The 27841-nt window shown below is 36.9% G+C and overlaps 1 protein-coding gene across 5 annotated transcripts in view; it reads right to left on the bottom strand.

The window, feature by feature from the left end:
* DMD (dystrophin) overlaps nucleotides 1–27841 on the bottom strand; it is a gene marked incomplete at both ends in the record, with an annotated part of 1307865 nt that overhangs the window by 356906 nt on the left and 923118 nt on the right. For 4 of the 5 annotated variants that reach the window (XM_082303865.1, XM_082303861.1, XM_082303862.1 and 1 more), the window contains 2 exons: nucleotides 13948–14056; nucleotides 19849–19950. In XM_082303865.1, coding sequence (XP_082159991.1) covers nucleotides 13948–14056; nucleotides 19849–19950 — 211 coding nt within the window. The remainder of the gene's footprint in view (nucleotides 1–13947; nucleotides 14057–19848; nucleotides 19951–27841) is intronic. The other variant, XM_082303864.1, reaches the window with a different exon arrangement.

Below are 27841 nucleotides of genomic sequence, written 5' to 3' on the forward strand. Positions count from 1 at the left end.
CACACCTAAGTCCATAGGCCCTGATGGCAGGCACCCGTGAGTGCTGGGGGAGCTGGCAGATGTCATTGCAGGGCCACTTTCTACAAACTTTGATGGATCATGGCGACTGGGAGAAGTGCCTGAAGACTGAAGGAAAGCTAATGTCACTTCTATTTTCAAGAAGGACAATACGGAGGACCCAGGGAACCACAAGCCAATCAGCCTCACCTTGAACCCTGGTAAAGTGATGGCTAGGTACATGAAGCACAAAAAGGTGATCGGGAATAGTCAGCATGGATTCACCAAGGGGAAGTTATGCTTGACCAAACTGATCACCTTCTACGGTGAAAGGGCTGGCTTGGCAGATGTGTGCAGAACAGTGGATATTGTGTGCCTTGACTTCAGTAAGGCTTTCAGCACTGTCTCCCATAAGATTCTCATAGAGAAGCTGAAGAAGTATGGGCTAGATGAGCAGACAGTGAGGTGGACTGAAAACTAGGTGAACTACTGGGCGCACAGGGTGCTGATTAGTGGCATGAAGTCTAGTTGGAGGCCAGTAACTAGAGGTGTTCCCCAGGGGTCAATACTGTGTCCCATCCTATTTAACATCTTCTCTAAGGATCTGAATGATGGGACAGAGTGTACCCTCAGCAAGTTTGCAGATGACACAAAGGTGGAAGGAGTGGCTGACACACCAAGAGAGGGTTGTGCTGCCATTTGGAGGGACCTTGACAGGCTGGAGAAATGGGCTGACAGGAATCTCATGAAGTTCAACAAAGGGAAGTGCAAAGTTCTGAACCTGGGGAGGAACACGCCCATGTACCAGCCCAGGCTGGGGGCCAACCATCTGGAAAGCAGCTTTGCAGAAAAGGCACTGGGCATCCTGGTGGACACCAAGTTGAATATGAGCCAGCAGTGTGCCCTTGAGGCCAAGGCTAACAGTATCCTGTGCTGCATTAGGAGGAGTGTTGCAAACAGGTGGAGAGAGATGATCGTTTGCCTCTACTCAGCACCTGGAATACTCTACCCTGTTCTGGGCTCCCCAGTATAAGACAGCGGTAGAGCTACTGGCAAGAGGCCAGTGAAGGGCCACAACAATGATTAAGGGACTGAAGCATCTCTCATATGAGGAAAGCCTGAGAGAGCCTAGAAAAGAGAAGACTCGGTGGGAATCTCATTAACATGTAGAAATATCTGAAGGGAGGGTGCAAAGAAGACGGAGCCAGGCTCTTTCCAGTGGTGCCCTGTGACAAGGCAAGAGGCAATGGGTACAAACTGAAACACAGGACGTTCCCTCCGATGATCAGGAAACACTTTTTGACTGTGAGGGTGGCTGAGCCCTGCAACAGGTTGCCTAGAGAGGTGGTGCAGGCTCCATCCTTGGAGATACTCAAAAGCCACCTGGACACGATGCTGGGCAGCCTCCTCTAGGTCACCCTGCCTGAGCAGAGGGGTTGGACCAGATGACCTCCAGAGGTCTCTTGTTCCCTTCCTACCTCAACCATTGGGTGGTGCTGTAAAGCTATATTCTCAGTTCCAAACATTCTCTAAGAACCAAATTCAAAATAGTGTGAGGACAGAGAATGCTTTGGGAATGAAGCAGCTAAGACGGAAGATAAGACATGGAAATAATCCTGGCACAGTGTATGTAAACATTGAACTGACTGGTCTACACGTGTGGTGGAAAAAGCTTTAAATCTGCAGTACTCTATACTAGTTAGATTATGACTCGAGCAGGAGCAGGTAGCATAAAACCAATTGAAGATCGCAATATATATCTGTAAACTGAGGTAGCATTAATAACTCTTGCTCTGCTTGGACATATTGTTCTATTCAAACCTTTCTGAAAGATAAACTGCTCCAAAGTTCAGTCTCCTTTTTGTAATATAGCATTGTCATGGTATTCCCTGTGAACCTTTCCTGAGGCAAAGTTCAACATGATTGATGGGCCCACTAAAAATTGAAAAGCAAAAGGCTAGGGTATGAATGGATCACTTTTAGTGCGTGTAAGAATTAAGCAGACACCAAAACTAAAAAGAGGTATCACAAGAACCTTTCATATACTAGCTACATGGTAGTTCTAGATTCAATTTATAACAGTATCACTGATTATAATACCCAGGGTAATTAACTATCAACACATCCTTAAAAAGTTAGGTGAAAACAATATTCTGAAATTATATAGTGTCACCACTGGATACTCATTATAATATTGAGATAATGCTTTAAAAATAGTCCAGATGGGGAGAGGGAATCCCAAACCACAAACTAAGCAAACAACAAAACCCAGTACAATTTAATGGTTAAGATTTAAAAATCTCCCTCTTCTATAAATAAACCTTCTTGTCTATGCAAACTACATATAAAACATGATTGTGTTTGTTACTTCTTTCTGTTCAGTAGTTTAAAGGTTAGCTGAACAAATATCTGCAATACTGCCACTAATATTTCTGCTACAGCAAAAATAACCATTTTTTGATACTGCTAGTGTTTTTTTTACAAATGTAGAGGATGATTCAAGTGCTGAGATACTGGCATAATATAAACTGAACATATGTTAAGGCTAATATCTCTTATTTATTTTAACAAAAGCAAAAATAATCAGAAATGTTTGTGGTGTCCATATCGTCCCCCCCTTAAACAATATTGTCTTAGTTCTTAATTGTGATACGAAATGCCAGGAAATCCACAGCTGAGAGAAACAATTTCTTTCTGGCTTGCCTGTGCCCTGTATCCTCTATTGTCATTGCTGATTTAAGTCTTCCCTTAGGCTCGTGACATAGGTTTTAAAAGGCAAAAAAGAATAAATTCTTGAAGTAGGGAATTCAGACTGTCTCAATTAAAATGAGTAGGTAATATCTAAAAATTATTATTTCTTATTATGGATGTGACTCAAATCCTCTTCTGCTAGTTTTAGTTTCTCATTTGGTGTATTCTTCCATGCGGAAGATTTCACATGTCTGGCCAGAGAGGTTACAAAGACTCAGACTGCATATACCAGTTTGCATAAAATAAGGTAAAGTCATACTGTATATTAAATGATTTTTATATTTATCGTGTATTATCACATGGAAATTTTGGACAAAAGTCTTATTTTCTTCATAAGGTAAATAAATACAAACTTTTAACTAAATTGCTACGTACATTCATTCATGGTTGCCTGTTACAAATATTTTCATCTCTCTGATGAGGAGTTCTACATTTGACAATGAAGAAAACAGTTAAGAGCATTCAATGAATATTAGTTTTCATGTTTCAGGATGATAGATGGGTTTTTTTCTTAATCCATCATGAAATAAAGATTTCCCTTTTTTTTATAGACATAAACATTTTAACCTTTTTCATAAGAACATTGAAAGGAAACCTTAAGAAGGCATTACATCAAGGGAGTCAGTCTTTTGGGGAACAAAAATGCTACAAACTTTATACTGCAGCAACACTTTGAATCCCAAAGAGATCCAAGATACTAACAATGAAATTAAAACAAATATATCTGTAAAACGTAGTAATAATCTGCATATGCAAAAGTATAGTCAATGGAGTTGCTATTTGCCATATGAGCACTACTTATATGTTTGGGTTTTTAAGGATAAAATTACCTGACTGGCTCTTAAAAACTAAAGGAAGTGTTGAGGAGAATGTTCCAGCCTGTTTTGGGATCTCTTGAAGTAGTAGACAGAATTAACACAAGGAGTCTCTTTGGTAATATTAAGACACTGTCAATAAGTAATTTTATTTTTGAAAGTGATCTAATAATAGTACTTTTGCTGTTATTTAAATTCATATTTTAATAATGAAATAAAATTTCATTTTTGTACTTATTCCCTCTCCCCTTCAGTGTTTTCAGTAATTGATTCCTGCATCCCTAATTAAGTTTTTCAATATCTAGAAACACACACAATCATTTCTGGGCAGTCTGAAGATTCTCAGTTCAAGTATTCAAGCATTATTTTTTGAAAACAGCCTTTTTCTGTTGTTGCTTTTTAAATTCAGTGTTATTTCTACCCCTACAGAAAGCATTTATTTTTTTCCAAAGGATAGGAATCTTTTTGAGTAAGCAGTTGTTGCAGTTGTTACAAAGGGGTTTCATGAAAATGAATGTTTTGTACTACAGCAGTTGTGGTGTTCCATCAAATTGTCACATACTTGCCTTATAAAAAACGTTGTGACAACATCTGTCACAAATGATGCAAGCACCTTTCAGTATTCCTTTTGTCAGTAAAAGTAACAAGTTCCTTGATTTAGTATGCAGCTTTCAATTGGACGTCAATCTATATGACAACAATTTACATTTCCAGTGTACTGCTATTGGCATGTAACTGAATTTTGGCAGCTAGTTCTTTAATATAAGGAAAAACACATATTGCCAGCAGCTCCAACTTTTACAGCCTCATGAAAAAAATCACCTCTTCTAATTTTGTAAGATCTACAAATTGATTTAACAGGCATAAATTGCTATCCTAACCAAGGGGAACTCTAAAGAAAAAAATGTAAAAAATTGTACACAGATACAGTACCAAGGAGCCAGTGGAATTTTAGGTACCATGTAGTTTAAAAAAAAAAACAAAACCAAAAAACCCAAACAAACAATCAGAACAGGTTTGAAGAAGCTTTGAAATAATCAGAGTTTAGTTATTAGCTAATTTAACAGCATTACAGTATTCATGCAGAAATTTCCAAGTCTACTCTTACTCTTGGAGAGAAAAATTCTGCAGAGTTACAAGCAGTTGTTCAAAGCTAGAGTAGGCAACATCATCACTGCCATTTTGCTTTTGACAAAGTAATTCCTCAAATCACTGCAAGCACCTTCAGTTCTTTCATCAGAAATATTAAAATATCTTGCCTCGTACTACTCTGTGAAACACTTGTCAAGCTTTCTCATGAAAACACATATAATGGTTACTTTTCAGGTCAAATTAACCTCTGTTGCTCTTCCAGCTATTTTAGTTTCACCTTAGGAAGAATTGCCTTTGGGAATTTAAGTGTCATCTGACCACCAATCTATTGTTGAAGGAAACATCTGGAATGCAAATCTCTACCTGCATATCTCTATCACTATGTTCCCTGCTACTCCACACTGATACAAAGACAGCAGTCTGGTATTTCAGTGGCAAGCTTCATATAAACAAAACTAAAGAATTTTCTAGCTGGAGTACAAGAGAAGGTTCTCATTTGCCATCTTTTCCTCATTTTAGCCTTCCACAGTTTAAGGAACGAGTCTGTCTTTCTGTCATCATCATCTCATGCCCTCTGACTAGAGCAGAAACGTTAGAAGCAATTATGAGCTTTGTTCCTCATTCCCTGTGGCCACCACACTGCTCACGATCTGTGACTGCACTTGCTCACACTCTTTGGTTGGCTGTTTCTCTGTAGGGCAGACCTGACTCTGTGGCAGCTCCAGTCACCACAGAAATACTAGGAAGGATGTCAAAGAGCCATTGCATTTCTCCATAGGATACGACCAGGATAGCACTGAGCACTGCTCTTTTCAGAGGGAAAAGCCAGCTTGCTTTGCTCTTTTAAAAAGACAAGTGAACAAAGAACAGCACACTGGTCAAGAGGACTGTGTGCAGAATGACCTATCACTTTCTATTATTCGAGCAAATTAAAGAGATTTTCACACAATGTAGTTGCCAATAGACCTAATTACTATATAAAGGGAAACAGAAAAGAGAGATTACTGCTATCTGCAAGCCTATGCTATCTGGATAGTCAGATATTATAGCAATTCAGGTTACTGTAACAAAAAGAAGGGAGAGAGACAGAATGGGTTTAATGCATAGAAAAAAATGCGTGATGTAAAGCTAGAAACTGAGGTAGAGAAACTGAAAAAGAGCATAAACTACCATTTTATTATGGATACTTTTTTTTTGCTAGAAACTCTAACGAGAATCCCTTTTTCCATATCTTCCACAATGAACTAGTTCAAGTTCTTGATTCTGTCTATCTGTGTTTTAAAAATGATGCAATTGTTTCATTGTCAAATTTATTGAAAACTACTAACATTGGATTCTGCAGTGAGTGCTGAATATAGTTCTAGAGAAAAAAAAAAAAAGCACATTAATTTAATTCCTTCCTGAGCCATGTTACCTGAGCCATGTAAAAAAAGACCGAGCATAACTGTAACTTAGTTCTGTGCTCTCACCTGGTATATGTTATCAGTAATAGTCTGATGAATTCTACAGTATGCTGTCATTTACATTTCATGGAATTTAATCAAAATGAATCCTATATATCCTGCTGCTACTAACTATTGATCAAGAAATTAAATGAAAGAAAATAGGCTGCAAAGCCTGCTCCTCAGAAGAAAATACCAGATCGTATTTTAAAAATGGAATATGTGAATGCAGTCCTTTGAAAGACTGATGATAGCATTAATCTTATTTACATCATAAATCTTGACAGCTGCACTTTCAACAACTTGTTATAGAATAGAAAAAGTAGACCTAGATTCCATATTGTCTTTAATAACAGCAAAGCAGCCAACTCTTGTTTTCACTTTCTGATTTACATTTCGTCATATGTATGAGTATAATAAAAATTCTGAGTAGTAACCCAGAGTGAGTTTTATTTAATCAACTGAGCCCTTAAAAATCAAAGTAAAAGTCCACATTCCCTTTGTAAACTGCACTGTCACACCTGTTTATTACAGATACTTTCAAAGAGTAACCTACTGCGAGACCCCTGAAATAGGATGTTAAATATAAAGGTGTAACCTTCTTTCTTTTGATTTAAATTGGGCTTTTGGGGCTTAGGTATATTTTGCATGTATTTTTCACCTGTCAGATAATCCAGAAACAAATCCTCACATCAGGATATGCTACAAAGATCAAGATAGAAATTCTGAGAATCATAGAGATTTGCGTTTACAAACTTGCTTATTATGTTTTTATTCATGCAGCTCTGAAGGCATAGTGTCAGCTTTTTATCTAGACTCTTTTCATTTCCCTGCTGGTGTTGCAGCACATGCTGTGAATGACCTCCAGAGATTCCTGAAGCTATATGCAGAGAGAAAATTGAATCTGAAAGCTTTATTAGACAAGTTTGTCTTCAGCTTGTGTCCGATGTCAGTTGTATTGAAAAATAGAACTGCTTGTGAAACTGGGTCCTGACCTTGAAAAATCTCCAATCAAATGGTAACAGATTCAGTTTTGTGCCATATTGCTATTTGTTAGATGTGGCACGTGTTAGAAGCGAAAAAGCTTCTTAATGAAAATCAGATGGAATAATCCGGCAACTTCTTTCCTGAACACAATGGGGAAACTAGATATACGGCAACGTACACATAATAGGGCCGACTCAGGTTGGCATCTGTGAACCTCTTTACTACAGAAGCCTGTAAAGGCCTGTAAAAAACCAAGAAAATTAAAATTATTTATATAAACCATTATTTATTCCTTCATCCAAAAGCAACCAAAAGAAAAGGTTGCATAAAGTACAGACACTAGCACTACAGAAGCACTTTCAGCTTCTGAGGTCACTAGATTTTAGTTTTAAACCTTATGTTATTTCATCAAGGTATGTATTTTCACGTACATGCTTTCATTTGCTCTTAATTTTCCTCAAAAGACAACAATCTGTTCCTTTACTATTCCACTTTCTACAAGAGCGAGCAACCTTTGTTAGGCCAGCTGGCCTAAGGAAGAGCCTACTCTTACTGCTCTCCCCTGAGTGAAGAACTCAAGGCATTCTCTTTGGTACTTCCCTACTGCATTGTTCCCTGTTCATTTTCTCTCTTGCATTTTGTTTTAGTAAAACTTCTCATAAAGTTAAACTGAAGTATAACTAATATTAAAAATAGGCTTTTCCTTTAGATTCTACATGCACAAGTATCAGAAACTATACAATTCTAGACATGGCCATTATTGGAAATAATATTTCTCTCTATTACAACTCTCATGCTAGCGGTCGTCTTTACTGGTGTCCTAAAACTAATGTTAACTAAAATGGACTACTGGCAGCAGCATTTCCTTCTAATTCAGTGTAGAGCTACTTGTCACAACAGATGCACACTGTGGATTTTTAGCTGTTCAACTCTGTGGAGACTGGTTCTGCAAAATTAAATGTCTACCATGTCCACCACACAAGCATTTTAATAGCTGATTGCACATAACATTCACCATTTAAAAGAACTGTGCTATGTATTTTTAAATACCAACACATGTTTGCATTAGTATTGAAAACACTGTAGAAGCACATGTCCCTAGATTGTTCAGTCTTCCCCAAGGAATTATTTTGAGTATTCTTGGTCTCAATTATACTATGCCAGCTGCTATAAACAATACAGACACTCTAATATCTGATTTGTACATCTGTTTTTAATTTACCCTCTAAATACACATATTGTTATCTTTTCAGGTGCACATAATGAAATTCACAAGGATTTTTAAGACTAGCATTTGGAAATTCTGAGAAACAGTTCTGAACTACAGCATATGTGTTCACTCAAGCACTGTGCGTAATATATAAACAATGACTGCTTCAGAGCACATTAACTATGAAACACTACAAAAAAGAAAATAGTATCTATTGTGCATTTTTGCCCAAAGCTAGTTGTTGTCATTTTGTTTCTTACATTTTTGTCATTGTCTCTTGAATATCTTTTAAAAAGAAATGGTTTGTTTGTTTTTAAAGAGGCAGTGGGACATTACACGATCCAGCTCTGAAATCCATGGAATGAATATATTTCAACAGTTATAGTTTCAAAAACAAAGAATCCTTCATCCTCACTGAAAATATTAAACCAAATATGATATCAGAGATTTAACAGGGCAGTCTTCATAATTCAGGATACTGCTATGCCCAATCTGTACATCTCTCTGTCTTAGAACTAACTAATATAGAGTAATAGATCACTCAATTATGCGTTTAATATGAATATAAAAGAAAATTCCAGATGCATAAAATACAGACACTAGCACTACAGAAGCACTTTCAGCTTCTGAGGTCACTGGATTTTAGTTTTAAACCTTATGTTATTTCATCAAGGTATGTATTTTCACTTACATGCTTTTATTTGCTGCTAATTTTCCTCAGAAATCTACAGTCTCAGGATTCGTATATTTTTAGTAGCACCAGTACATGTTTTTTATGTTATATTACATTCCAAGCAGTGCATATGAATTTCAGCTGTATTAAGCCACAGTGGTGTATATACTCAGAGAGTAACATTAGTGATATTTTTCAAGAACTGTTTTATAAGATCTTATAATCCTAGAACACAGGACCATGCCTAGTCCAGGTGGGGACTTGTTTCATGGAGAAATAAGAGGCAAACTAAACTTTCTCAAACAGAAGGAGACATACATTAGGATGCACTCCTTCAACTAAAATATCAAAGGAGAAGCAAATGAAATTCTGTTGTCACTAGTTTCCCAAGATTCACAAATATAATTCTTTCAATTCAAACCCCAAAACTCAAGGTATTATAAACTCTGGAGATGATTGCTGTGAATCTTTTTTCTATGCCCCAGCTGAATGTATGGGCTAATAAGCGGTGAATTCTCTTTTGGTTAAATCAGATGGTGAAGTCACCGCAGCTCACAATCCTCATGTTACAACTTGCTTCTAAGGGACTCAGCTTGATACATCACTCCTCTCACATTCTTCCGTATTCATTCTAAATCCTGAAAAGCCTTCTTCCCCTGTACATGGAAGCCCAGTCTGTGGCTCTGAGCCTGCAGTCTCTGACTCCTACTCCCAAAGCAAATTGTACTGAAAGCACAGAAGAGCTTTGATTGTATGCATTCAAAGAAAGATACCTAAGGCTGATGGCTGGTGCTATGAGTTCTGGTGATACAGTATTAGCTTTCTTCAAATTCTTATTATTAAATGTATATATATGTATTAAATATTGTATAAATAATACACATATATGTATTAAATATATATATGTATTAAATATACATATATATATGTATTAAATATACAATAACTAACAATGCATTCTGTCAAAGAATGCAAAGAATGTCAAACAAAGCCTTTCTGTCAAATGCATCTCTAACTCTGCTACAATTTGTAAAACAAAAAACAGTTTTTTTTTCTTTATCTTTTTTTTAGACCTGCTACAAACAATGCTCCAAAATAGGACTGATAACTTGTAAAGTTTAAAGGGGCAAATTCTACTTAATTTCAGAAGGAATTTCACCATTGTAATTGACACTAACTCTCACTCTACTTTTTTCTTCATTTCACAGTCATACATTTTTCTGTTTCACTTAAGTAGGCATTTCGTACAAGATGACAAAAACTTGTGGAAAAATTCAGGAAAAAAATGAAACTGATTGTACACAAAGTACTGTTTACTGAATAAGGTAAACAAACTGCAAGAGTACCAATGTAATGTACCACTCACAGTTTTATTAGCTGTACATGCAAAATATAAAATTAGTTAACAAAGTCTTTTCAGCTGTATTCATTTGCAGTTATTTTTAAAGTTTCACTAACTTCAAGTATAGAGTGATTGACAATAAATACACATCCTTTTTAAGAAACTGTATTTTCAAGTATAGCTCTAAATGAAAGTGGCCAAAATTTTCCCCTAATGTCTTACTTCAATGAAAGTAAATAATGTAAAATGTCTTCCTCAGGACCAAAGTCAGGAATGCCTCCCACCCCACAATAGATTCACATGGGTCTACAAAGCACTATATAACTTTACCTAACTTATTAAGTAAATACACTGGTAGCACTTCAGTAAAAAAAAAAAAAAAAAAAAAAAAAAAGTCTTATAAATGCTAATGATACCATTAAAATCTGTCCCTCCTGTCAAAGCGCATTCCAAAACTGCATTTCTCTCTGCTTAAAATGTTTTCAAACTGCTGGCTAAGCAATGCATCAAGGTATTTGGATAGAGACATTCACAGAATTTCACGTTATCATGTCAAATACAGATAGCAAGTGTGATTTCCTTCCTGAATCATCTTGTCTTGGAAGTCAATCTTTGCTACGGTTTTAGATGTACCCTTCAGCTAAGTACATTTTTCGAGCTGGAAAAGTAGTTCTTGTTCATTATGCCTGAGGGCATGCTGGACTGGTGGGATATTAAGGACTTTTTTTTAGTGCTGCTTCTACCAAAGAAACTATAATACACAGACCTAGAAATAATTATAAACAGGGTCCTTTACCTCTGTAACAGTCACCAGATGGCATATTTAGTAAGACCCTCTGGCTGAGTTCTTGCAGCCAGACTAGACCAAATGATACCTGACAGGGCAGCAGAGATTAGCCAATTACATCTTCATTCCCTGGTCTCAAACACAGATATTAACATTATTAAATTCTGATGTCCACAAAAGTCTCTATAGAATCAAGAAGTGAATAATTATCAACAGAAGATTCTGCCATTGCTTCACAGAGTCCTTCCAAAATAATTTTGTGCATCTGTCTTTAAAAATGACCTTTAATGAGATGATTGTTTAGATTTTGGGAGTCTTGGTTAAAGCTAGCTGTCCCATAGCCAGTTAGAGTGTCTATGCATATCAATGCGTGGTTCATGAGAATCAGCAGCACAGAACAACTAAGTCCAGAAAAATGTTTATAATGTAGGTGGTTAAAATAACTACAGAACTTATAGCGTAGCATGACAAAACCCATGGCATTCAGTCTCTTCCCCCCCCCCCCCCCTTTTTTTTTAAACAAAATACAAAAATACTTTAGTAACATATACCATTTTCTATCTTTGCAGAAACCTGCTGTTTCAGCCTGGAGAAGAGAAGGCTCAGGGGAATCATACGCATGTTTATAAATATCTGATTGGTGGAGTAAAGAAGACAGAGCCAAACTCTCTTCAGTGATGCCCAGTGACAGGATGAGAGGCACCATGCAAAAAATGAAATACTAGAAATTCTATTTAAAAAGAAGAAGAAACAACTTCTACTGCGAGAGTGGTTCAACACCGGAACAGGTTGCCCAAAGAGGTTATGGAGTCTCTGTCCTTGGAGATATTCAAAACCTCACTGGACATGACCCTGAGCAACCTGTGCTAATTGACTGTGCTTTGAGCAAGAGGAATAGATGTCTTCCCAGGTCCCTTCTGAACTCTACAGTTCTATGGTGATACATCTATAATGATGTGATTGCAGTAAACTGACTCAAATAAAGAAAAATTATTAATTAGTGTTACAAGCACAGGTTCAAATTTAAAGCGCTCTTGGCAATAGAAAAGAAATCAATCTTACTTCCTGCTTAATACTTTATAGAACACCAGTGCTTTCATTTTCTGCATGTATAATTCCATCTGCTGAGTCTCAGAAATGTTAGTAGTCAGAGCCTACATCTTGAATTAAGGTAAATGAGTAAATTTGCAATTCTTCAGCTAAAGATGAGTTAATATAGGAATCTATTGCACTACTACTCTGTGTTGTCTCTCTTGGTCCGTTACCACCATTTCCTTTGTAACAGCAAACACATAACTCACCAACACTCCCTCCCGCTGGAATCTGACATAACCTGCTGACATGCAAAACTGACACAGCAAGTTTAGTGACCCAGCACAGCAAAAAATGATTACACATCTCCTTCAGTTCCCCCATGTCATTACATGAATTTCTATAGCATGCCTTAGAATAAAATCCTGTAAACCGAGGATACTGCTGTACTACAATTTTTAAAAAAAATACTAGTGGTATTTAGCCCTTTTTGGAAAATTGAAATGATTGCCACTGGAACCACAGCAGTTCTAAATGACTAAAATGAAATGATACCTATTTAGTAAGATCCACTATGTCATAAACAAGACATCTGCTTTGCTTGAACTGATATATGCTATTCTGACATAAGCTGGACTGTCTTCTGGTACTGAATATTCTGGATTCTGTCTATATGGTGCAATTATTTACTTCTCTGAAAAAAGATTTTTCTGCTTTGCAGTCCTAGAGAGTCACTAGTAGAAGGTAGAGGATTCTCCAATTTCAGCTTTTCTTGTATGCTACCCATTAAAACATGTTAAAAGCAAGAGGGATCAACATCCTACAAGTAATCAAATCCCAGGTGACCACTGTAGCTGTGTCATAGCCTGAGTTACAGGCAATCTGAGCTGGGGGCCGGGAGAGAATTTTTTTGTGTTCCCACATCTGATGACCAGCTTTCCAAATTGTATGGGTGAGTAACATTTTTCATCCAAGCAACTGAGATAGTTCAATATCAAATAAAGAATCTTAGAGACTTTAGAAACTCAGATTTAACCCAGTGCTTCCATTATGTATTTCTTTTCCACCCATGCTTAATCACTACATTTCAAAGGAAAGCAGTGGGAAATAAAATCCATTTATCAAGGAGCTAAAAATGAGTTTGTAATCCTTGTAGGGAACCACCAGGTGCAAAGAGATATGAGAAGAACCTAATATAAATATTACCCAAATAATTTAAATTAAATGGATATCAAGTCTCTTGTTGTGGATTCATGAACTCAAGACACCCAAAGATGTATATCACAGACTTAATGTTTAACTGCAGAATTACTCTTACGATGTTGTCACACAACCTTTTCTATGAATACACATGCTTTGTCTTGAAACAGTCTCAGTTCATTGCCCTATCATAAAAAGTAATTTCAGAATTTCATTCTGTGACCAATTTACATCCACTTGACCTGTAATAGTATTATCTTTTAATTTAAATAATTCTTCTGCCTTCATAATATTTCCTCCATGAATATATGTAGAAAGTCAAAATCTCATCTCTTCATAGAATAAAGAAACAAGACTTTGAAACAGTAATAATTTGAAAAGCGTGCTGCAACCTTTTCATCAAATCCATAATCTAATTTGTGTTCCGGGACACATTACACAAAATAGAAAGGAAACGATAAAAAAACAAGTTGAATACCACACTAGCACACCTCCCGTTTACAAGCTAAAGCTGAAATTTGTAAGGATGCAGAATTAAATCAGACAGTCTCCAGCCATTTTCATTTTAACTGTGTGATTTGTAATTAATTTCCAAAGATGTATATACTGAAGCACTTACAGACACCTGAAGAGAAAAGGCCAAAAGCTGCTAATGCTGGCTTTTCCTTTAGTTGTTGAATTAAATGGTTTATTGCCTTCCAGTCAGCATTCAAGTCTTCCAATTTTTTCTAGAATAGAAAATAACAATATATTAAATTTATAATACATAAATTAATGTAAATAAATGTAAAATACATTATTTTTTTTTCCTCCATCTGATGGACCACCTGAGTTAAAAACAAACAAACAAACAAACAAACAAGCCAACAGAAAGGCAGAAACAGCAATTAATTTTCACAAATGGGAGAGAGGGACGAGTAAAACCCTTCCCAGTTGGGCTGCAAAAGAGCTTCATGGTGTCAAGGTCCTGAAAGCATCTTTCCTCCTCAAAGTTTGGCTGCTGAAGCTCAGGGCCAACTCAGAGCCAGCGCAGCTGCCTGACCCTGACCACAGATTGATTTCCTGGACCAGCCTCGGCCCATTCCCATCCCCATGGCCCTGCCCAGCCACCTGGGGCTGTGTTTGACTCTGGTTCCCCTCACTGGGTCTGATCCTGACCCCTACCCAGGGGCAGGCCCCCAGCCTGCCCTGCTTCTTGGCTGGGGGTGGCAGGAGGGGCCCTGGCTGACGAGACCCTGTCCTGCAGCCCAGTGGGGAGCTCCCGCTGCTCCCTGCTCCCAGGGAGCACTGGCTTGCCCTGCTCCATGGTTGCCAGGCCTTTACACCTCTTTAGGGAACATAGGATGACTTCTTCTTTAACATACTGTAGAGAGGTGGGGTTTTTTATCACCACAAACCTGAGATGCTAATTTTTTAAATTAAAAAAGAAAGATGAATTATGTATTAAAAAAACCCTTGTCAATAAACCTCTGCAATTTGTAATATCAAATGCAGAACACATTCTTCCACCTATTAAAAAAAAAAAAAAAAAAAAGTGAAAAGAATGTTTTAGGAGTCTTCAGGGATTCATAAACTTCAGTGTGTGGGCACGCAGTCCTGACCAGTAATGGCTAAACTGTTACTTTTAAAGAAAACCTAGGTGAAAGTCTGGAGTGTGAATTACATCAGTCCTCAGATAACCCTGAGGGGCATTTAGACTTGAAAATGTTGTTTCTACCCCTCTTTCCTCCTTGCTCTAAGCACTGTAAAGAAGGATGAAGCATTGCTAATTCTATGCTGGCATCTCTAAACCCCTAAAATGAAGACTGCATTTCTTTTTTAAGCTGCTCCCTGACTGTCTGCTACAAAAATCACAATCCAGCCATGATGGAAACAGGATGCCTATTAAGAAAGGTACTTTAATTACCTAGAGTCTAAGATGACAGGGGTCAATATGAGAGGGATAGCGAACAATACTCATTAAATTGAAGTGTGTACACACACACACAGAGACACCAAGGTAGCACAATTTTATATTCTGATATGTCAGGGGAGCGTTTCTAGAATTTGCCTTAAGCTTTGCCATAAATACTCTAAACCTGCAAAGTTCTTTTATATCTGTCACCAATGGAGGCCAGAATATTACCTGGTAAAAACTCTGGACAGATTTCTGTGTAAATGCTTTTCAATAGGGCAGGAGAGAAAGGATACAATTCTGCGTTAGGGAATAAACCAACTTTTTATCTTTAAGAGCAGTTTAAAAACTGCATTGAAAATAAAATAAGAAGTCAGGAAGATCAGAGATTCTCCTTGGTAATAGACTATGAGGACTAGGCAGAAAAAGCAATCATGTATGCATGATAAAAACAACTTGTCATATGACAATTCAAAATCACATATATGTTTTATTTCTGTGTGGATTAGACACACAAAAACACACACTTTGGACACATTTTATCACAGATTTTAAATTTCCTTTTTTTTCTGCTGTTGTAGCCCAAGAACCTACTTCCAGAGCTTAAAATGCAAAGGACTGCTCCAAGATCTATTAATTCCATAGTAACAGAGAGTGCAGAGAACCCTTAAAAACAAAAGCTGGAGAGATTACAAAGTCTGGCTTCATTTTACAATATATTCACAGTAACTCAGGAAGGAGATATGGATGTATAATACTGGTCCTCACTATGAATAGCTGCTTAATCATTCATGTGGATGTGAGACAGGGATTTCTTTCCAGCACTGACAAAATATAAAACATGCCAACCACAGACACTAGAGAGGGTTGTCTGAGGCAGCATCTACGGCCCTAATAAAAGAGTAACTAGTTCTAAACTCTTGTATCAAAATTATATTTGATCCAATCTTGCATCTGCCATAACTTAGCATGTGTGCATTAAAATGTTAACTTCTTTGAGCACAACAATTTTGCTGTAATTGCAATTCTAGAACTCTGGTGACAAGTATGAACATCAAAATATGTTGCATTGAGGAACACTTTTATTGATTTATCGATTTCCTTTAAATGTCAGCACCAACACAATTTAAGTGAGGTTAACATTCATACATGAACTAATCTCATTGACAGCACTAAAACTAGATAGGAGTATTTAGCAAGAGAAATGATGTAGTCTTTTAAATGCAAGACTGAGGAGAATGAAAATTAGTTCCTCACTACTTATTCTCCCACCCAACACAGGAAAGGACAAATTGAGTGCTGTGGCAAGGGAACTACAGCTCTTCTGCAGCCACAGAAATCCTTTCCTGAATGAACTGTTCTGTTTAAGTGCTGTTAATCATGAGATTGGGGTTTACGTTCTTTCTGTTGCCACTGTCACCAGCAGTAACCGCTCTCTCCCCCACCTGCAAAAGCTTTACAGAAATGCATTTCAAAAGCATGAAATCCATTTTATAGAAGTGAATATGTCTGATTATTAAAGTGCTAGTGCTTAAAGGATCACACATCTCATCCCATTCTTGACTCTTGAATCAGCATATACTAGGATTTCATTTGCCAACAAAAAGATTTTTACAGTCCTGCGTTGCAAAATTCCAATATCAACACTTTTAGTATGCTTAGCGAAGGTGTGAAAATATACTTCTTTCAGTGACATAACTATGAGATAAGATTAAGTATGTGTCAATGTAAATCCGTGGGATTTAATTTACATTCAAAATACTATAACGAAAGTATATTGTAAAGGTTGCAAAGATAAACAGCTAAACATTAGGAAATGTCAGAATAATGTCAACTATGAACATTAATTCAGATATAATGTACATAATTGCACTAATATCTTTAATTCTCTGACACATACTATTTTCCTGCACAGGAGAGGCTTGCGGTGTGAATGAGTCTGCAGGACCTCTACCTCATTTATTGAAAAGAATGGGAAGATTTGTGGTGAATCAAGGAAATCAGAGAGGAAAAAAGGAAGCTAAGACAAAGGTGCCTCAGAGAACTAGATAATCTATGTTGTCAAGCAATGCTATGCAAGTAATTAATGCTTTTAAAGAGGCCATGTAATTTTATCTTTTTTTCCTGTGCCACAAACTAACAAGGAGTATGAGTCTAAGTATTGAACTGCTGTTCACACTGTGAGTGGTATCCATATCCTGTACTGAATTAGGCAGTGTTCAGCCTAAACCAAGGCCACCACAGCAGCTTTAATTCAAGAATTTTCTAAAATTGAGTACTTAACTTTGCAACCTTGCTAATATATTTTCAAAAACACCTCAATCTGAGTACAAATTATTTCTGCTTCCATAAAATACCTTCTGTGTAGAAAATGATTTTGACATTTGCTGAAAAGTCTATATTGGAACATATAAATAGCAGACAGTGCTGGAAGTTACTCATGAAGAACAATGACAGAAGACCAACTCAGTATAAATGGGTGGAAGCTTAGGGAAACCTACATCATCAAGAAAGCAATTCAACAGTCCTGACAGTATATATTCACTGTTTTATGACTTATTGTACAAGACAGACAGTGAACCAGAAATTAACTTCACAGGTCTTTCAATTAACTGAACTACAGAATGCAACGAAAAAAAGTAAAACACAATTAAAGAGGGACTAGAAATGAAATACTCACTACTCCACAAGTAGTTACTAATTTCCTCACAGACACATTTTATAATATCATTGTCAAAACTACAACTCAAGGAACATCATAATCTTTATTTAAAGAGTTATCTTGTTCCAATAAATCTGGTATAAATTGGCAGTTTTCAGTGTCTTTGATGTGAACACTTAAAAGAGACACTTCTATGTCAGAAGTTTGGCCTAAACAGAATCATTTCACACCATTTATACTTCTGTCAGTGGTACGTAAAAACAAGTATGAGTTCTTCTCCTTGAAAACGCCAGCATTCATTCTTCAATTCTTTATATGCAATTACAAAAATCTAGAAAGCCCAAATCTCTAGTTTTTTGTTATTTCACATGCTTTGCTTGTTAAAGTGTGGAGTAAGATCCCCTAAGACTGCAGCTGAAGTCATATGAAATGAGTAAATGCAGTTATTGCAGAATGATTTTTGTTCCATCATCCATTCAGAGCGCAGATGACGTTTCAGTTCCCAACAATAATAGCGCTGTACTAGCCAAGGAAAACACCCGATACAGAGTCAAAAGCTTTGTTTTTGCCCACTTTAATTATCACGCTACTTTTAAGTCACCTTGAGTTTACCACTTTTAGTGTTTTATCACTGTTTAGGAAAACTGGTCATTAAAAAAGGCATAGATACTGAAGGGGAAAATAACTCTTAAGGATTTCTGCTCAGGAAAGAAGAAGAGAAATCAAATCATTCTTAAATATGTATTAATTTCTAAAGTGGAGAGTTTCTAGATTTCTAAATTTCTAAACTGCATTCATGTGTTCCTGTGAATGGAGATCTGCTGGCGGGATTTATAAGTAATTTAGTGGAAATTTTGTAAAAGTAGGAAAATAGTACTCGAAGTATAGTGACTAAATAGAGATGGAAAAACAAGAAATTTGCTGTAGAGGTCACCTACAGACATTCTAACTTTCTGAGGAAACCTTCTTCTGTAAAATGAGTTTATTGACCACTGTAGGTTTAGAAAAGCTCTAAATAGAAAGACAAAGTTTACTATCCCTGCCCAGTCAGAAGCAATTGCAATAGATACTTAGTGTAATCAATAAGCCACTATTACAGGGTTTGGGAACTCTTAATCATCATGTTCACAGATACTTTATTAGCAGTTATAAGAGCAGAAACTAGATCAAGCTCTGGTTGGTATGGTAGTGACCTTACTAGTTTGGTCTCCCACTCCAAAAGCAGCTGAACCACACATGGGAAGATGCTTGTTGATTGTTTTCTGCTTCAAGATTCTACAGGATAGAAAATGATACTCTAGTCTCAATGAAGGTCTACATAATCTTTAGAAAACTGAGTGTAAAATATCCCCTTCAAACTGATTTCTATGCTGGGGAAAAGGATTCTATAGTACATTTTTCTAAAAAAATGTTGGGAGGCGTTTGCCTTCTTAACAATGTATCCTCTGCTCCAAAACAGAATCAAGTGAGTCATTCTACATGAATTTGGCAGAGAAACTGAGTGGCAAAGTTCTGTATTGCCATGTCTTCTTTCCTTCACAACGGAAAATTTTTAAAGGAAAGGGCCCTCTTCGTGACTTGACTCTTACCTTTTCTAGAAAACATGTTCATTTTTTTTTTAATTGACAAACTTCTGAAAGTGAAATTCAAAATAAGGGAATTGAAAAACGTGTTATATGATGCTATTAATTAGGCACCAAAAATTACATTTGCTTTCAATGTGGATTACTGTTGAAGAGGTAGAACAACCTTCCTGTCAAAAAAAATATTCCCATCATAACATGCAAAAATTTTCTAGCTGGGAACATTACATTTTTCCTGGCTATCCCATCACAGAACAGAACAAATGCCATTTGCCAAGTTCTTTCATTGATTTTAAACAGAGCACATCAAGGACAAGTGTACAACAGGGGAAGCATAACCCATTACACAGTAATGGATATTGCTAAAGGTTGCTTCATTACCTTTACTGGATGAGTGGCTGGTTTTTCCTTATATAAATGACACCCTTTAGACAAAACCTCTTCCACATTCGGCTGTTTAGACTGCACTGCTGCTTCAGTTTCCTGAAAAATAAAAACACATGCAGTGTAGATTAACCGTAGCATAAGCAATAAGACTGAAAAGTCTTAAAGCTCCATGGGAAGCTGTAAAACACCAGTAGATTAGTTTCTGATCAGGATTGCTTTCTGGGAAGACTTATGGAGAGTAGCAGCTAAGGACAAAGAGCTTCACCAGAGAAAACAAAAGCAGAGGGATGGAAAAGAGTAATGCTAGCAAAATAGACAGCGATAGGTCCCTTCATCCTGAGGGTTTCAATAAAATGATTACAAAGCTAACACAAATTCATACTAGGAAAGACAGGCATGAGAAATCTCATTTAAGCAGCTCTGTTCTTTTGTCTGTTTTACATTAGCAGCATATCAAAAGTGCACTGGTTAACATTTTGTTCATACAGTACGTGGCATTAAAACCATATCATGAGATGCAACAATGATACTGAATTCAGGCAGATTAAAAATATTAATAGAAAACTACTATTACTAGTAGTAAACTAGTACTTATCTAGTAAAACATTTATACTAATAAATTAAAAGCAAAAGCACAGTAGCAGTGACAGTTCCTAAAGGCACGGGAGGCACCTACCATTAGCAGTGACACCCTACTAAATTAGCAATAACATATTCTCTAGCAATTTTCTTTTTTAATCTGGAAAGGCGTAATTCATGTATTGACATAAGGCAGCTCCAAGAAACCCTTCCCAATATACAGGAGCTTCATTTAATCAGGCACTGACTGAATAAATAATGGACGAAACACTACACATAGATAATTAAAAGCAAAAAATTTACTGAAAAGTGTAAAAGAAAAGATAAACTACACCTGGAGTTCCAAGATTCATATTGTTTTCATTTTTCAAGTAACATAAGGAAAAAAAAAAAACAAAAAAACAAAAAAACAAAAAAAACCCCACAGAGTTATATCTGAGATACTAAAATTAACTGGTTGGTTTGTTTTCGTTTTCCTCTCTCCACTCTTCTCCCGCCTATTTAATAGCTTGGTTATCTTGTCCTAACCAATATTGCAGACTATCCACTCACTCTCCAACTTGATTTTCTGTCCACAATCTCGGTTATCATTAGTGTGACAGCAGACAAGATTGTGTGCCAGGCTTGCCACTATCTGATCTGACACATCATTTCATTGGCAGAAATCTGCTATTCTTTGCTCTGCAATAGACTTGTTGAAATATATGTCATTTTAAGTCTCAGAAAGGGGCCATTTTGTTCCTCTGTTTCAGCTCAACATAGAAAACAGGTTTACAATGCTGCCTGAAATTTTACTTGCAAAACTTTATGGACAATCAGTCAAAATAAAAAGTGTTCATAAATTCACTGTCATCTCCCATTTTTGTTTTCAAATATCATTTATCAATAGCAAATGAAGTGAATTAAAACTTGTCTGATTTCTTGCAATGATATTTGAAACGTGTTTGCATTTAATTGCTTTTTAGTACGCATTTCAATATTAATGAGATATAACTGTAAGTATTAATAGAGAATTCACTGCACTGAAAAGCAATGCACAGCAAAATTGGGATATTACGGGGGGAGTTTATTAACCTCTTGATCAAACCCTCATTAAAGTCCTATTTTCTTTCTGTTTCAATACTAGGTTAGCTTTCTAATTCCCTGCTCACCATACAAAGAAAAAATAATCTTCAAGGAGTGTTAATGAAGAAGGTAATTTTTCTGCCTATCTTGATGAAAAATAGGCATTTTAGTATTTGTTTGTTTAGTTTTTGGGTTTTTTTTTTAAACAAAGCAGTATTTTGCCAATATTTTGTGTTGTGTTATTGTACATGTCTCAAATACTTATGTTATTTTATAACAGCACCAGGTATCATAAAAAATTCTGTAACAGGAAAAACCCGTTACAACTCCCTGGGGAGTACAAGAATGTCAAGATCACCTACGCTGCTGGTTTAACCTGCAGCATGGATGTGCAAGTGGATCTCTCAATCTTCCCTACTCACTGGGCTTTGCTTTCCACCGAGGACTGGTCTGGGAGAACCCAAATTGGTTTCTGTCAGGCTGTAACCAGTGTGGAAGGCGCACTCTAGGAGGGCACCTAACACAGTCCCAGGCCCTGAGGGCACCACCAGCCCTGACTGCTGCTGCCCAGACCCTTGGGGCCCCCCTCATGGCCCAGGACTCCACATCAGCCCCCTGGTTTCCAGCTCCCCACAGCTCAGCCCTGCCTGGCCATGGGCCCTGCTGAGCTGGGCCCACCCATGGGCCCATCCATGTCCCAGCCTGGCCTTGGCCCATCCCCAGGGAGGTGCCCAATGCCCAGGGCCGCCCCAGTGCCTCTGGGCTGCCCTGCTCCTGTCTGGGCAGTGGGATGGGCCCAGGCTGCCAGGCCTTGCCCTCAAGGCCCCTCAAGGGGAGCCCTCCAATTGCCCTGGCCCACAGGGAGCTGCTGGCCCTGCAGGGCCCAGGCAGCAGTAACAAGGATGGAGCAAACCCAAGCACTTACTGGTCCCTCCCAGGTCATCTTAACCACTTCCCCTTAATATTTTCTAGATGTGACAAAAAGCAGAGGCTCTTTCAGGAGACTCTCTTAAGCTTTGTCATGTATTTGATCTGACTAGGTTTGTAATACCAGTCATTAACAATAACAGCCATGTTCCACCACCAGGAATTGAAAATTCAAACCCAGAAGAACTTGGCTAGGGAAGGCACTCCACATTAATTAAAAGGACTGTTCATAACAGCAGTTACTACTCAAGTCCTGTGGCTGTAACAAAATTTGGCTGCTCAGTATTTATTTGTACTTTACCTTCTATATTTAAATCTGAATCACGATTTACCGTATACACGCATATAAATAGGCTAATTTCCCTTTTAAAATTAAGAGAAAAAGAAAAAAAGCAAAATGAATGACCGATGGTACCATGTGACTCCACATTCTGCAGAAAAGAAGAAAACATTTAGCAATCCTTTTCATTGTCTTTATTTTATGCTAATACTAGTATACACAACACATAAAAACTAAGATATCCCATTTCTACATATTACATAAACATTTGATAAGGTATTCTGTATGGATTCAAAAGGTATTTATTCTTTATGGATAGAATACAGGTATAACTTTCCATAGCCAGGTAACAGAAATATAATGTATTTAGGTGTTAAATCACTAGTTCCTTATGCTCTACAATTTTCTGGAGTTACATGAACTATTCTTGTGTAGTCTGATCTTTCAAAATCAATGGCTTTGATCTAAACTGAAATGCATTGTGCAAGTCTATCCAAAATAGCATGATGCTTCATTTGAGATTTATGTGGAAATAAGAATAGAGATAAGAGTCCAGGGGAAAAAGAGGTTCTCAATATCTTATCATTCATTTGGACACCGCTGAAGTTAACAAATATCTTCTTTTGCCAGAGCAGCAACTACTTTTTGATTGTCACACATTAATTCCAACATCATCTAAAACCACCACAAAACAATTTTAAATAAGTGCACACCTGACATTAAATCACTGCAGTAACTTTGAGGGAGTTCTTTGCCCAGTTCTCTGCCTAATGGGATAGCCCCTTGACGAATTCTGCCCAGAGAGCACATTTCCAGCAATTTCAAATCCATTTGCTAGGTGACACCCTATTAATACGGGTGACAGGCAAGAGAGTAGTTTCAGGATACTGCTCCATCATTCAGTTCCCAAAGAGAACAAAAAGGTAACAACCGTAACATGGCCCCCAACGGTTCACTCGCAACAAAGAGACCACAGTTATTATCTAGCCTGCACAGGATCCAGGAGAATAGCATATTCCCAGAGCAGGGCCTGATGTCTGCTCTTGATCGCATGGGACAGGCTACCACTAAAGCTAACAGGAACTGTCCATGCTCGTGTCCATCAGTTTTTAGAGAATACCAAAGCCGCAACTTTTAAAAAGTCCGGAATCAAGATCATTGACGACTCTGCCACGCTCACTTTGCTTGCTGTGGGAGGACGCAACACTGTCTCTGGAAGGCAGAGTTAACTCTACTGGAATTGCACAATTTATGAACTGCCTGTGAAAGGAATGGTAATGCTACGTCTGGGCTGGGTGATGAATATGCTAATTAAACTTTTCACACATATGGCAAATTAAAATACACCATCATTGGAAACCGCTCTTTCTCAAACATATATAAACAACAAGAATCAAACAGAGGCCACCTTTTTACCATGACGTACCATCTATGAATTTTCAGTGGTGTTAAAATGGTGCATCCAAACTGATGAAAGCCTACTGCTGAATAAGCCATATTGGCTTCTGCATTTCCAACATGTCAGTTCAACTGCTGAACAAATTTACAGGCTGAAAAAGTGGCAGGGGCTTGTCTACAGCCCCATCTGGACCATGAAAGTCTGTTGATATAGCTCAGAACTTAGAAAATTCATACTCCTTAGCTGAAACCAATATATTGACTAAACCTCTGGTGTGTATGTCAATGGAAGAGAAAGTTTGATGGCTTGGCATATGTTATTTCAAGAGATGGTAACTATTCTAGCAGACACAGACAAGCTGTTTGACATATGCTGCACATCTACTAGGAGGCCCAGATATAAAAGTATATCTGCAGCATTTCAGACTGTGTGTTGGTCTATATTAAGAATCACAAGCACTGATTCACCTTCTGTGGTAAAGCTGGTAAAACTTTTGGGATCTATTTCCCAATGAGATTAAGTCCATTGGACATTTTCTGCAGCGACAATAGGAGAAGCTCAGTGTGATTAAACCTGTGTCTTCATGGTGAAGTGCAATGCAAAAATGGAAACTTAATTACAACCTTCAAATAAAAAAATATAACTTTGAAATTAATATAGTGAGTTGTTTTAAAAGTCATGAGCTCTTTTTATCAAGATGGTACATTAAATGAAGATTAAAGAAGAGAATTTATTCACAGGAAAACAGAAGCAGTAAACAATTTCCCTTCACTTTACTGATCGAGACAAGGCAGTGATGTTTAACAAGCAACTATACTAAATCTAAAATAAAAAATAATTTGGAAGCTTTTAATTTCAGAAAGACTTTTTCAAAATAATCAGATATAAATCCCCATATATATTTGACTTGATAACAGAATATTACATTTAATTATGTTTTTCTTGTCTTTTAGATGAGCGAGAGTGTAACTTGTAACCAGAATTCTCTGAGGTGGATTTTCTTATTCATGCACACGAGAAGCTCCAGCAAGGTTTATTGAAACATTCACGTCTATCTTTGAGGTTATTATTTCCAGATATTTTAGGTAAAAAGCTATAAATAAATGGTGAGGTTCCAAGTGCCTCATTTTTTCCTCACAAGTAAAGAAAGGGAAGTGGATAGAAAATGTGAATATATTCCCATCTTCAAGAATTCTGGTTCTTAATAAGTGACCTCATTTTTTCTTTTGACTCAGCTCTGCACATTCCCATTCATGGAGCAGACTAACAAGCTAAAGCACCACAAAGAAGAATGGTCAGAGGAGACTTAATTAAAATACATTGAAGTTTAGCTACACCACAGCGAGCATCAGAACTTGATGGTAGGTCAGACAGTCAATGACATACTTGGTATTCACTTTAGATATTTATACAATATTATTAGAATACATCCAAGACCTACTATTAACAGTTCTGTGGCCATATTGAGGTGGGACTTAATCCATCAGGGGAAAAAATGCAGTCGCCAGTATTTAAACTTCCTGAATAAAGACTTTAATCAATCTTGATAAAATTCAAGGAGACACAAGCTTGTACCTCTGTTCTTTTCTATATAACAGTTAAAAAGGTTTGATAGCTTCCTGAATATTATCTCTGTATAGAAAGAAAATGCTCTGTGAACATCTAAGTTACAGAATTTAACTTCACCTTCATGTATTAGGGTTTTATGGAAGAAAAAAAAAAAAAAAAAAAAAAAAGGCAAGTAATTCAATTTAAAGACCATTCCATTAGTGGCCTAGGTAGGAGCTTAGTTTAAAACTGCTTTATCGCTAAAAATATTCTGTAACTAGCAGACAACCAATTTTATGCACCTGCCTCTAAAAATGCCATTTTAATGAGTAAATAAAATAACTATTCTTTCCCCCATTACCTTAGATCACTGTTCTTTTATATGTGTGAAACCCAAAGTACGATCCCAAGGCAGTGTTAGAAGCTGTCTTAATGGGGAAAAGAATATTGTGAGATTCATCCAGCTTTTTAAAGTGTGCAAAAGACAGTCATCTGATTTTAATGAGACTGGAAAATTGATATAACTATAGCTCTTGACCTATGTGAACTATTTTTGAGATACTCTAGAGGAGAAACAAGTATTTCACAGAAAAGAGCACTACACAAAGGACCTCTTCCTTCTAAAAGTGCAACAATTTAATTTTAGAGTTCATAACTAACTTCTAAACCTATGAGTGCAGCCTTTGTGCAGTTTGTAAAATATGCACACCGTGTCTAGTAAGACCTGGTGGTGTTTTTCATCATTCCACTCGCTTCAATATCTCTTATTCCTGGTACTGGAAAAGGGAAGGAAAGAAAAGAAAAAGAAAAAGAAAATCCGCCGCAATGAAGTGGAACTAAGAAGGTTCCAAAATTTAAGCCATGCAAACAAAGTGCCTGAAACAGCAATCCCCACCACTTTGCAGAGTGAAAAGACGTTTTTTTTCCAAAGCACATTTTCCTGTTGGCTATCAGAAATTTGTGAGCTTCCTCTGTACATCTAGAGGAGATGAAATACAGCAATTTTTTCCCCCCACACAAAAATCAGTATCTATCCATTGCAGCTGTCTGTCCTGAAAAGGAAATTTCCTGGAGGTACTGAAGACAGATGAAATTATTAGCTGTAAAGACATGACCTGCAGATATGGCATATGAAAAGATTTGGGCTATGGTGGTCATATACCGACAAAGCACAGTTAATCATCCAGCTGGATTGTGAAAAGGCCCAGTAAGAAGAATCTTTGAGACTGGATATGATTTGGAATATTTTATTTTGAGGCTGGACAGGACACAGGATGAGACAGCTGTTCCTATTCCACCTAGACTGCAGATCCTGTCTTAGTTCCAGTACATAATATAAAAGAGATAATAACAAACCCAGGAGAACTGACACAGAAGAAGGAAATTTGGCACAAAAACATAATGAGAAATTCTTGCAAGAAAATAAGGGAAGACCCAATAATTTTGCAAGTTCTCTCTTAGATATGTGCTCTTTTAGATGCTGAAGTATAGCAGCTTAATAGGCAGAAAAGTTACTTAGATTGGCACAGTAGCAGATATGGACTACTACCATAAGCATCTTAACTAGCAAGTGAAATTTGGTGATAATTATAAAATATTGAGTCATAAAAAATTGTTTATTTCTTCTTGTAAACAGGAAAGAAAGAAATTAGAATTTCTTCTCTCTCATTGCACAAATAATGACAGTTCTATTCAATAAACAGAATTAAAAATCATTTAACTTGGGAGGGAGGCATTTATTTATTTATTTTACCATCTAATTCTTGATTGCTTATTCTTCTCTCTCTTAGGTCAGGGCTTATATGCAAATTTTCCTCCTCTTTTTGAGTTTAGTACATAATATTTTCAGAGGAGTTTCTGGCTACAAAAGGAAATTAGGAAAGAGTCAAAATCAAAATCTGTTACTGTTCTAACATCAGTTTGTTGATTGTAACATGTTTTCAGATATGCCTATCTTCTGGTATTAGTCTTTAATACATCATTTAAAAGGCATATTCATGAGGATATATTTCTGCAGTTTGTCTTCCAATAGTTACAGTGGCATATATTACTGGAAGAAATGGTAAAGACTGCTCCAGTATGTTACTTCAGCAGCAGTAGCAGGGGTAGATTTCAGTCAATGGAATTTACATTCTTATAGTCTGGAAAATATGCAGTTTGCTCATTTCCAATTGCCTGGTTTGCAACTG

Source organism: Platalea leucorodia, assembly GCF_965183815.1.
Source record: "Platalea leucorodia genome assembly, chromosome: 2".
In the NCBI taxonomy this organism is placed as follows: Eukaryota; Metazoa; Chordata; class Aves; order Pelecaniformes; family Threskiornithidae; genus Platalea; species Platalea leucorodia.